This window comes from Hydra viridissima, unplaced genomic scaffold (assembly GCF_058129835.1).
Source record: "Hydra viridissima isolate aposymbiotic clone 2 unplaced genomic scaffold, HvirCarnegie_v1 scaffold_8, whole genome shotgun sequence".
Lineage (NCBI taxonomy): Eukaryota > Metazoa > Cnidaria > Hydrozoa > Anthoathecata > Hydridae > Hydra > Hydra viridissima.
In genome coordinates this window covers 11,560,001-11,572,128 of record NW_028324307.1, presented here as the reverse complement: position 1 = coordinate 11,572,128, position 12,128 = coordinate 11,560,001, and the positions used below count along the sequence as shown (strand labels likewise).

The 12,128-nt window shown below is 29.2% G+C and overlaps 3 protein-coding genes across 3 annotated transcripts in view; all 3 read left to right on the top strand.

Moving 5' to 3' along the window:
• Positions 1-897: 897 nt before the first annotated feature.
• Positions 898-3,975, top strand: LOC149885100 (uncharacterized). Its single transcript, XM_090095533.1, has 5 exons — positions 898-1,576; positions 1,997-2,241; positions 2,434-2,565; positions 2,719-2,823; positions 3,631-3,975. Exons 2-5 carry the CDS (start codon positions 2,170-2,172, stop codon positions 3,931-3,933), a joined length of 612 nt encoding a protein of 203 aa, XP_089951659.1. The 5' UTR covers positions 898-1,576; positions 1,997-2,169; the 3' UTR covers positions 3,934-3,975.
• Positions 3,976-6,260: 2,285 nt separating this feature from the next.
• Positions 6,261-7,279, top strand: LOC149885099 (uncharacterized). The gene is made up of 2 exons (XM_090096040.1): positions 6,261-6,589; positions 6,708-7,279. Exons 1-2 carry the CDS (start codon positions 6,409-6,411, stop codon positions 7,277-7,279), a joined length of 753 nt encoding a protein of 250 aa, XP_089952166.1. The 5' UTR covers positions 6,261-6,408.
• Positions 7,280-10,727: 3,448 nt separating this feature from the next.
• Positions 10,728-12,128, top strand: part of LOC149885098 (uncharacterized) — a 14,856-nt gene continuing 13,455 nt past the window's right edge. The window contains exon 1 of the mRNA XM_090096089.1: positions 10,728-11,723. Coding sequence (XP_089952215.1) covers positions 11,675-11,723 — 49 coding nt within the window. The 5' untranslated portion in view covers positions 10,728-11,674. The remainder of the gene's footprint in view (positions 11,724-12,128) is intronic.

Genomic DNA, 12,128 nt, shown 5'->3' with positions numbered 1-12,128 from the left:
ATCAACTTATTATTTATTTAGTCGACTTAAAGTCGATCCAATGTTTTAGTTGCGTTAGGTCAACAGAGCGTGCAATGCAAAACGCTATGTCGACATTTTCTAACATTTCCCTAGAAAATCAGTCGAATCCTCTTTAAATGTAAAATATATAAATGATAAGTTGCTATAAACAGAAAAATTATTGTTTATTGACAAAATCAAAAGAATTAAATTCTGTCGACCTAAAGTATAGAAGCATATCGTAGTCGACTTTAGGTTCATCCAGGCTTATATATATATATATATATATATATATATATATATATATATATATATATATATATATATATATATATATATATATATATATATATATATATGTATATATATATATGTATATATATATATATATATATATATATATATATATATATGTTTTTAATAGTTTTATTATCTTTGTACGCTAACATTAAAAATAGCTTCTCCTACACTGTGTATATCACAATAAATTGTGTTGGTAGAGATTCCATGACAGTCTCCGAGAACATGAAAAAAAAACATTTGTGCCAATAAAATGAAGAAATACCATTATCTGAAAACGTACTGAAATGCTTTTTTTTCGCTTTGTATAATGTTTCAAATCATCTTTAAGCCTAGTCCGCAGATTAGGATTAAAAAGGTTTACCCTAATTAAGTATTGAAGATTGCTCCTGGTTGGGATAATCAGATATTTGGTGTAAATGAACAGAATTTTAAAGATTCAAATTCTGCTCGTATTACTGAATCCATCGTTACTGGTTTAACTGGTGCTTTAAATCCCAAGAGTGTTTTGAGTGTTGTTAAAGGTGTTAAAGGTGTTGCTTTTACTGTTAAGAGTTCTATTCCTTCTATAAGTGTTGGTAGACGTTATCTGAAAGATATTATTTTACCTAAGAATCAATTGGGTTCTTATGAGCGTATTGGTTTAAATGAACTTGGCAAACGTAGGCCTACTAATACAATTGAAAATGTTTTGTATGGTGATTCTAATTGGAATGGTTCTTCTTTTAGTCTTAGTTCTATGAGTTCAAATAGTTCTAGATTATCTTATCAGGGTGTTTATTCACTAAACTTTCGTAACTTTTTTTTTAAAAAAGTACTTAAAAAGTACTAAAAAACTGCTATTACCAATATATTATACTGTTATAACAGTTTTTAGCTATGTTCGTTGTTAAGATTTTAGGATGTAGTTTATCTTCATTAACGGCTTCAAAAATTTTATATATAAGTACTCTCAATAAATGTTCAATAGATAAAACTAAAACTTAAAGTTTTGCAACTTTTAGTTTAAAACTGCAGTTGTTTCAGTTAAATTTAAGTAAAACTTGCAAGTAAGTCAATTTTCAGATTAAAATTTAAATATCTTCTTTTATTCATCTATTATTCAAACTACACTTTATTTTGGTTTATATTTTCAAAAAATATGAACTTTTTTTAGTGTGAGAATTGTTAAAAGGTTTAAAAAAACGATCTGAAAACTGGACTCACGAACAGTTGCTTGTTTTGGTACAAGCATACAATGAGAATAAAGAAACTTTAGATGGAAAATTTTCTCAAGGTATTATTTTTTAATGCTATTACTTCATTTCAAACTTAATAAATTTAAACTTAAACATATAATTTCTGCATTAAACTTATTTTTAACTATATTTTTATGATTTTTGAATTAGAATTAACAGTAACACTTGCTTTCAATGTTGCACCAACTAACTTCTTTTATCAGACGTTTTGCTGTAAATTTTGCTTAACTTTATTTTTATTTCGACATTGTTTTCATTTTTTGAATTCAGAAAATCTAAGCATGATTTAATTGAATGTTACTACAGGCGGTTTAAATAACTAATTTAAAAAAATATTACATTGTATCAAGATTTAAGTTAATTTGCTGGTTGAATATGGTAATATGAGTATTAAATGCTTCTTCATATAATAGGTAGTGCATGTTTTGTAAATGTATATATTTGATTTTTTTTTCCAGGGAATTCAAAACTAACAAAAGATGGCATATGGTCCAAAATTGCTGATCATGTTTCTTCAATTGATTCTGATAGAACAGTGCAACAATGTAAAAAGAAACTATCAGATCAAAAGTCAGACAGTAAGGCAAAAGCAGCTCGTATTACCTCTAGTTTGTGTAAGACAGGAGGAGGCATGGGAAGTGGTGAAGAACTGAACTTGATTGATCAAGAATTGGTCAACAAAATGCCAAAAGTTTCCTACATGGTATATTGATACATATTTTAAAATTTTACCCTCATACATTTACCTTTTTTATTAAATAAAGCAGGTTTCGGAAGAATCGTTACAAATGAAAATAATGATTTTTTTAAACTTTAATTTTTATATCCAACCGTTAGGTCTATGTTTATAAAAGTTTTGATACAGATTTATAAAAATTGCTGTTCTTTATTTCAGGGAATTCCAGGAGGAATTGACACTCAACAAAAGCACTGCAGAATAGATCACGATGAAGAAGCTAACTTTGATATGATAACGGGGAACTTTGTTCTGCAACCCGTAGAAAAAATGAACAATCAGTTAATTAAGGTAAATTTATTCTGCAAAGAATTATCTTCACACGCTAAATGTACAAAACAGCAATTGTAAACATTTTGATCTATATCTTAACCTTGCACTTTAAGTTAACATGTTCACTATAGCTTTTTATTAAAGAAGTTGTTTTTTGTCATATTATCTTAGATGACTAATAGCAAAACTGTGCCTGAAATACTTAACGTGGAGTGTTTTAATGAATATAGCAAAACACATATTTCACAGCTTGATGAAAAAGAAGACTTTGTCAAGGTAAATATTTTTTTTTTTACAAAGACCACAAATATTAAAGTCATTATTTGTAGAAATTAATATTGAGCATTATATTCTTGTGTTAATATTTATTTATTTTTTCATTGTTTCCTCTTTTGATCAATATAAAAGTGATTAAATTTTATTATTTTGTTCAAAAAAAAAAAAAAAAATGTTAATGTTTAAAGAATCAAACTTTTACAAAGAGAAAAATTCCTTTGCGACGATCTTTATCTTCAATGGCTTCATTTTCTTCATCGCAGTCTTCTCAGTTATTGACTCCGCCTGATACTTCAACAACAGAAGTTCATCTGGCAGGTTCTTCACCAACTGCAGATCCTTTGTTGATATTACAACATGAAACTGCTTCTGAAATCCCGTTATTAAAAAAAAAAGTACATTTTACAGAAATAAGATGACTTTAGTTTTTATGTTCAGAGAAAAAAATATCGAAAATGCTTTTAGGGTGTGTGAAACAATATTAAAGAACGTTGTATTCTTTTTTAACAAAAAACAAATTGAAAATAAAATATTTAAATGAAAAAAATTTTTTTTTTCTTTTAAAATTTCTTGGCTAAAGAAATTTATTTTGGTTTTGGTTTGTAAAACTGAAATAAACGATTAACAAATCAAAAGTTCAACCATTAAGAGTTTCTTAGGATAAGTCATTTATTTTGCCTTCTTATTCTAATTATGTCTCAACTTTAATAAGCAAAATTTATTTGTTTGTATAGTTACTAAAAAGTCGTGACTTTTTTTTACTGTGCGTTATGCTTTTTTCTTATCTAATTTAACAATACTTTATAGGATCACCGATATAAAAAACCGGTGAGAAAAACTACTAGCAGAAAGCTGTCGTCATCCAATGTGGATGAATATATGGCTAACATGTCAAAAATTGGTGAGGAAATTGCTGCAGCCGGACTGAGTATAGCCACTGTTCTCAGCCGTTCTATTCCAAGCGAAAACCTCCTCTTTAAAAGTATTGCTGAAACATTGACTCGCATTTCAACCTCAACAGAAAGTTTTGCCAACTCCGCTAAAAGAATTGCTTGTTCACTGGAAAAGATTGCTGCGGCTGACGCAGAAAATAAAGAACTGAACTTATAAGTTATTATTAACAGAAAATAAATTAGCACGTAACTAGATAAAGCAAGATATATACACATTTTTTGCTTAAAAAATTAGCACATTATTTAAGGTTTTTAACTCCCAAAACGATATATGCAATAATATGAAGCAATTTTGCAAACCTTACATTCAATTTCATATAAAAAAAAGAGGAAAAGAGGGGTTCAGAATTGCTTAATCTGATCTACAATTATATTATAAAGAACTTGTAACTTTTTTCATTTAATATACAATTAAACTTGCCATAAATATTTACTTCTATCATTGAAATCTATAAAATTGAAAAATTGTATACGAAAACTACAACACTTCATTTGGGCCTGCATGATTTTTTGATGTTTCCGATATGACACTTTCAGGCAATGTGCAAACTCTGCACTTTAGTATGTTAATGCTATCTTATTAACCCATTTCCATGACATTTGGTGTAGTGGGGTAAACTTTTTGGTGTATTCTTGTTCTGAGACTCCAATCACTTCTTTATATTTGCAAATCAATCTCATTTGACATAAGCATGAACATACTTAAGTTTATATGCCAAAAAAATGTCATATCTAAAACAAATTACTCTGCGGGCATCCATGCAACATTTTTACAATAAGTCATTGCCTTTGATTTGCAAACACATAGTTTTTAATTTGTGTCCTTCTTAAAATACCAAGTCGAATTTGGTTGGTTTGAGTTAGTTCAGGTTGCACATAATCTTCATCATTGTCCTCAAAATTAGTGTCATCTGGAATTTTTAGTCCTAAGGAAATGCAAAAGTTTTCCAGTAAAATGCAAGTAAAAAATATGTTGCAGCAAGTTGTTGGGGTGTACTGAAGTGTTCTACCACTTTTGTGCAAACACCTCCAACGGTTTTTGAGACGTCCAATGGCTCGCTCTACATCACTACGTACCTGACGGTGAACTTTATTAAAATATATTTCGTCTGGTGTAGTTGGATGATTAAACGGTGTGATCATGACTGGTGACAACCCGTATCCTGAGTCTGCAAAAAGGAAGCCTGCACTTGGATCATTTTCTAACGTCTGTTTTAATGCAGAATTAGAAAAAATAAAGGCATCATGGCACGATCCAGGATACTTTGCAACAACATCTCTAAACTTTCCATCAGCATCAATGACAACTTGACAATTCAAAGCAGGATATCCTTTTCTAAAAAAAAAAGAAGTTAAAAATCATCAAGATGTTAAAATGTTTTAAATCAAAGAGCAGCAAAAACCTTTTTCGGGAAACATTGGCATCATGTTGGAACAACTGGTCACCTTTAGCCAAAACAAGACATTGTTTTTTTACGTGACCTTTTATTATAAACTATATGACCTTATATTATATTGTTTTTTAAGTTTAGCACTTACGTTAATTAACTTGATGTTTTCAAACTTTAAAGAACTATGATGTGCTATTTAAAATATTTAAAAAAACTTCAATTTTAGTAATAAACATGTCGCACTTTGTGAAATTGAAGTATTTTCTCTTTGTAAATTAAATATTTTTTTTACATATTATTAACAACATGAAGCGCTTTATAATAACTTAACAATGTGAAGTAAAATACAGCTTAAAAAAGCATTAGCATCTAAAAAAAAAAAGGAAATAGGAAATAATCTTTTTATAAAGAATAGCAGAACAGAAATATTTTTTTTGAAGCTTGTATGCATTGTATCCAAACATACATAGACAGAATAAATTTGTGAAACAAAAGCAACTTTTAATTTCTCATGTTAACTATGCCTGTGTAAGTAGGCCAAGCAGTGCACACTTTAAACTTTTGACTAATGACTTACAGCAATATAATCAAAATGATCAGGTATCAAATCAAAATGATCATGTATCAAATCAAAATGATCAGGTATCAAAATAAAAAGATGAGTTACCCTGCAATTGTATGCTGGTTCATCAGCCCCAGTAAAGGTGAGTTTCCACTCATCCGTTTAGCTACGGGAACGGGAAAGGGATGGGAAAATTAATCACGTGAGCATGCGCAGTTTGTAATTTGATTTTCCCGCAGCTTAGTTTTTCCCATCATATCTGTCTCGGGAAAAGGTTAATCTCAAATCAACTTTTTCCCGTAAATAAGCAAATAGCGAAACGAGCAGCCAATCACCTTGCTAGAATTTTCGAAAATTAAAAACAAAAAAGTGTAAAAGTTTCCAAGAATTTTTCCATTTTCGTAATTTTGTCATAAAGCTTTAATTTCGTAATTTTGTCAAAAACATTTATTTTCCTATAACTATGTATGTAAATACTTAAAGCTATTTACGCGTATATTTTTATTTTCCTACTATGAAGTAAAATGGAAATCATTAAGATATTTAGTTACTCACAATTACAACTTTGTTAGTTTTACTGCTAATTTTAAATTGTATAAATACCCGAATTAAATGTTAAAATATTAAACTTTGAAGTAAACTGTCCGATTTACGATATTATTATAAATTTAATTTAATAATGAATGAACTAAATGTGGATTTTTCAAGAATACAAAATGTTCCAACAAACTTGGAGGCTCATTTAATAGAAGAAGTGAGAAAATTTCCATGTTTATGGGACACAACAACTCGCGCATATAAGGAAACACCTTTAAAAGTTGAAGCATGGAGGCAGATATCTAGTTTGTTAAAAATAGAAGGTAGCTATTTATTTTTCCAAGTAAATTTAAACAAAAATTTCTAAATAATAAAATGACGTAACCTATTTTACATAACGTAACCTATTTTTTTTTTTTTTTTTTTTCTTTTTGTGTGTAGAAAAAACTTTGACTTCAGCATGGACGAAATTGAGAGAAAATTTTCGTAGATGCTTGAATCGTCAAAAAAAGGCTACCATGTCTGGACCTGGTGGGGATCAATTACCATCATGCCAATTCTTCACAGAATTAATGTTTTTGAAAGATGTCATTGGGGTAAAATCGACTAGTTCAAACATAAAATGCGATATTTTTGCAACACAACATTTAGTTGAACACAGAGGACTTGAAAATATAGACAATTCCATTAGAGCATCAAGTTCAAGAGATAATTTGACTTTAGTAGAAAATGAAACAGTTATAAATTCAATTACATCACCTCAGATGATTATCTCATCGCCAAATCATATGAAAAGAAAAATGAAAATTGACCCATTACAAGTTGCTCTTGAAAAAGCGATAATGAATGATGTGGAGCAAAATAAACTGATGAAAATAAATGAAAATGATCCAGATGAGTTATTCTGTAAAAGCTTAGTAAGCTCTTTTCATAATCTTTCAAAAAAGAAAAACAAATTAGCAAAAATAAAAGTTATGGGAATCCTCCTTGAAATGGAAAGTGACAATGAATGAAAATGTAAAATTTAATTTTCAAATAAAATATATTTCATATACGAAGATGTTAGTTATTTTTACATTCAATATATACATTTAAGGTAAACAATAAATTACTTCAAAAATAAAAACAAATAAAGCAACTAAAAAAACTATATATATTCATATATATAACACACACACACAGATATATATATATATATATATATATATATATATATATATATATATATATATATATATATATATATATATGAAGGAAGAGGAATTTCATCTTTGATCAAATGTGTTTTGAGTATGAGTAACCATATCATATTGCCATGGAACCTGTCCTTGGGGAGAATTAAAGAAGTCTCGAAATGATTCCCTCACTGCCTTTGCATCACGAGTATAGTTATTTGAGCCTAATTGTTTTTGTAAAAGTGTTATTCCTTGGTAATCAGAAACATCACTTCGCCATTCACCAGCTTGCAAACCAGATGGTGTTTCATAATCAACAAATTTTGAAGGGCAATATTGATTTAATGGTTCAAACTGACGACCATGCATAAGGTAGTTATGCAGAGCAGTGGCAATAATTGGTTTGCGAAAAATTCTGCATCTTGCTGCCAAAATACCAAAAGTATTTTCTATTGTTCTGCGCGCACGTGCCAATCTATAGTTATATATTCTTTCCTTCAAAGATAATATTTCTTTAGGGTATGGCTTCATTAAATAGTTTTTGAGGGGAAATGCCTCATCTCCAATTAGAACATATGGCAGTTTTACGTTTGAGCATATTGGTTCATAAGGTTCTGGGATATTTAATAACTTTGATTGAAAAGCAATTCCCATTTTACTATTTCTGAATACACCACCATCACTGTTTCTACCAGTATCACCAATATTAACAAGTGTGAATTCATAGTTTGCATTACAAATAGCCATCAGAACAATAGAGTGAGATTTTTTATAATTAAAGTAGAACGAGCCTGATCTTGAAGGGGCTTGCATAACTATATGTTTCCCATCTATAGCCCCTATGCAATTGGAGAAGTTCCATTTCTTCTCAAATTCGTTTGCTATAGATCTCCATTCATTTTTGTTTTTTGGATAGCTAATATATTCCATAGCCAACAAAATAGTCCATATAGCAGTAGAGGTTTCGTTTATTATTCTTCCTATGGAAGTCGGACTTATTCGAAACATACCAGATAGGTCTATTTGTGAAGTGCCTCCAAAAATATATCTCAAAGTGACCATTAAACGTTCACTCGCTCCAATTGTCTCGCGTCTGAGGAAAGATTTTGTAATCGCCGGTGCAATTAGACTTAACAAATGTTCATACTTTGTAGGTGTCATTCGAAAAAACTTAAAAAAGAATTCGTGATCGAAAAGTTGCATATCTTTTATAAATAAATTGAATGCTCCTTTTGTTTTTCTTTCTCTAAATAATTTTCTGACCCAAAACCTTTTTTTATACTTTTGCCTTCTTTTGATTTTTAAATAATTCAGTAATAACAAATGTAAAGTTCTTCTGCTAAGAATCGATAACACCGCTATTTTTATTATTTAGCTATCATTACTTAAAAGTGAAAGTTAAAGTAAAGCAAGTTTGACCAGTGCAAGTGGAAATGAATATATCCCATCCGATCTGTCCATATTCGTTTTTTTTCCCATCCCTTTCCCTACCCGTAGCAAAAAAGGATGAGTGGAAACTCACCTTAACTCCTTTGATTTGTATGATTGTACCATCTATTACTCCAAGAAGACCTTTAACTCCAAATGATTGAAAGTACTTTCTCTTTGTTTCAGTCATCTCCTCTGGACTATCATACCATCTGACAAGGTGATGATAGTGATGAATAAAATATTTGCAAAACTGATGAAGAATGCGACTACAGCTTGACTGGCTTACATGAGAGGTGTCACCTAAATTTACATGAAACAACATGTGAACGAAATATGCATACTGACCATTATATTCAATTAAACAAAAGCAAGTTAGTTAAAAAAGAGAAAAGTGAACTTTGACAAGGTTAAACTCCAAATAATTTGAAAAATTCAGTCACCTAACCAAAAGTCTGCAGAATATAAAATCACATTATAGGAACAGTAGAAGGGTGCAGTGTAAAAATTAATCTTTTAACACAATCTTTTATGTTAAGTTTAAAAAAAATTAGGGTTTGTTTGATTTTTGCTATATAATAATGAAGCGTCATATTTAAATATAAAGAAAAAAGATATTTAATTTTACTTCATAAGAATTGATAAACTGAAAAAAGAATAAAGTTATTTTTAAATAAGCGAACATGATTAGTCTTTAAACAGGGTTGCCATTCCAATTTTAAAAGTTTTTCTCTAAGTTTTCCATGAGTAAAGAACATTTCCCCCCAAGTTTAACTTTTGAAACTCCCTGAACTTCTACATAATCTTTCCAGGTTATCCTGAAGATTTTGTTTATGCAAATTAAAACATTATTTTTACTAAAAAGCTAAAAGTTTTACAACAACAAATATCTTGCAAATTCATTGCTATCTGTATTAACAAGCCATTCTTAAAAAAAAAAATCATAAACTATGGAAAAAAAATTGGCAAAAGCATATTTTCTGTAAACAGAGTATTTGAGGTTTTCCCTGGGATTTTTGCTACCTCAAGGTTTGCTATGTATTGCAGGGTTTAAAAACCCTGTATAAAGCACCGCCTTTAAGCTCCATTTGTAACAATCCATTAATAACAAGCATATTTAACAATAAAAAAATCATAAGATTGTAGCTTATCTTTTTTTGAATTGACTAATAATTCTTACCAATAACTGCTTGAAAACTCCCAGTTGACAAAAACCTTAGCGCTATTAGTACTTTTGCTTCTGAAGATATTGGGTTGCTTCTCAATGTGATTGGTGACAAATCATTGTGTAAAGTGTTGACAATATCTCTTATATTATTTTTTGGTAAACGAAATTTTTGAATACATTCCACATCAGAGTAATCGCTTAAAGCAACACGTTGAGTCTCACGCCAAAGATGATCTTGACCATGTGCAGTTAGAATAATTGAATATCCATTTTGACTAAATTATTTATAAAGCTGTTAAAACAAAGATATGAACTATGATCATAACACCAAATAAGACACATACTTTTTTTAAATAAAAAAGTATGTCTTATTTGGTGTTATGATCATAGTTCATGTAACATTATATATATTTATGTATGTATATATATATATATATATATATATATATATATATATATATATATATATATACAAATACAAATAAATATTCACTTCAAAATGCAATTAGCGTGTGTGTAGGTGTTAAAGTATGTAAAGTGTTAAATGTGTGTGGATATAAATGTACATAGTTGTTAAGCATGTAGTGTCTTAATGTATTCAATGTGTTAAAATGACGCGGTTGTAAAACTGTACAAAAGGTGAGTGTAGTTTATAAATTGTATGATTCACAGTCCACTGCTTCAATTTAGAGGTTTTAGGTTGACCTAAATGGTACTCAAGATGTTTCAAAAGATATCAATACTTTGGGTGGGCATGAGATATATTCCATTGAAAACAAAATAAAAAGCGTTCCTTTTTTGGATTTATACACTTTTTTAAATAATCGCTTTGCAAAAGAAATTTTAACTCAGTAGCGGATCATGCGTTTTTTGGTGTTTTAGATACCAAATTATAAACATAGAGTAAACTCCAAACATTTATATGTTTATACTAGTGTCAAAACAAGGAAGTTTTGTCAAAATATCAAAATATTTGGAGCCTGGGAACTAAAAAGCCCTTTAAATCTTGCCCCCTGCCCTAAAGTGGAGAGCAACAAGTTCATAATTTTTGTTATAAACTATTCTTAACTAAATTCATATTAATTTAAAAATTTCAAATTTTATGAAAAAATCTTTTATAGTTCAAGAATTATGTCAATCTTAAAATTGTAACCCCCTCAAATTGAGGGGGGTTAAAACTTTAAATGGCCATCATTTTTGAACGCTATAAAATTATTGCACAAAATTTAAAATTTTTTATAAATAATGACCTTAGTTAAAAATAGTAAAAATTTTTTTTTTCTTACTCGTTGCTCCCACGTTTGGGGCAAGGGGGGCAAAAAATTAGGGTTGTTACTGTTCCCAGGCTCCAATTAACCCAATAATATGCAAAACATCCTTATTTGACATAAACATAAACATATAAATGTTTGGATTTTATCTTATGTTTGGAAGTTAGCTTTCTCAGACAAAACAAAAACACAGAATCCACTCTCTGTCTCAACTATATAAAAATGCCTTCGTTGTTATTTTTAGCTTTATTTTACACCTGAAAGGGTCTCTGCATTAGAACTGTTTGAAAATTTACTTTGCATTTAGATATTAATATAAAAATTATACTAAAGATTCATTAAAAAAACTCCCATTATTGTGTCGAAATGAGCTTAACAAGGCAAAGGTTTCATAAAGAAAACAGGAATATACCCAGTTGGCACATCTAGTTTCAATTTCGGAATTAAAACCCTTATAAACACGTATTCGTCACGATCCAGGCGCAAACCAAGAACACGGAGATTTCACGGGAATTTTACTGGTGTTTGACACGTCTTTTATGAAGTTTCAAACACGTGTTTATTGAAGTTTTAAATACGTGTCTTATTAGGTTTCAAGCACGTATTAAATGAAGTTTCAGTTTGGAACTTAAATCTTGATCAAACACGTGTACGAGACGGGTTAAGCGTAATTAAAAATACGTAGATTTTACGTGATTTTTACTTATTCTGTCACGTGTTTATAATAAAGTTTCAATCAAGGAAACTTTTAAAATCATTTTAATTTATTAGAATAACTTGTTCGTTTAAGATTATCATTTTCAACGTGCAACTTATATTA

What these genes read in the sequence shown, in the direction of transcription:
- LOC149885100 (XM_090095533.1), top strand. Translation starts at nt 2,170, where the DNA reads ATGGGAAGTGGTGAAGAACTGAACTTGATTGATCAAGAATTGGTCAAC. An exon ending in TGCCAAAAGTTTCCTACATG is followed by an intron (nt 2,242 to 2,433) that starts GTATATTGATAC and finishes TCTTTATTTCAG; the next exon opens with GGAATTCCAGGAGGAATTGA. An exon ending in TGAACAATCAGTTAATTAAG is followed by an intron (nt 2,566 to 2,718) that starts GTAAATTTATTC and finishes ATATTATCTTAG; the next exon opens with ATGACTAATAGCAAAACTGT.
- LOC149885099 (XM_090096040.1), top strand. Translation starts at nt 6,409, where the DNA reads ATGAATGAACTAAATGTGGATTTTTCAAGAATACAAAATGTTCCAACA. An exon ending in TAGTTTGTTAAAAATAGAAG is followed by an intron (nt 6,590 to 6,707) that starts GTAGCTATTTAT and finishes TTTTGTGTGTAG; the next exon opens with AAAAAACTTTGACTTCAGCA.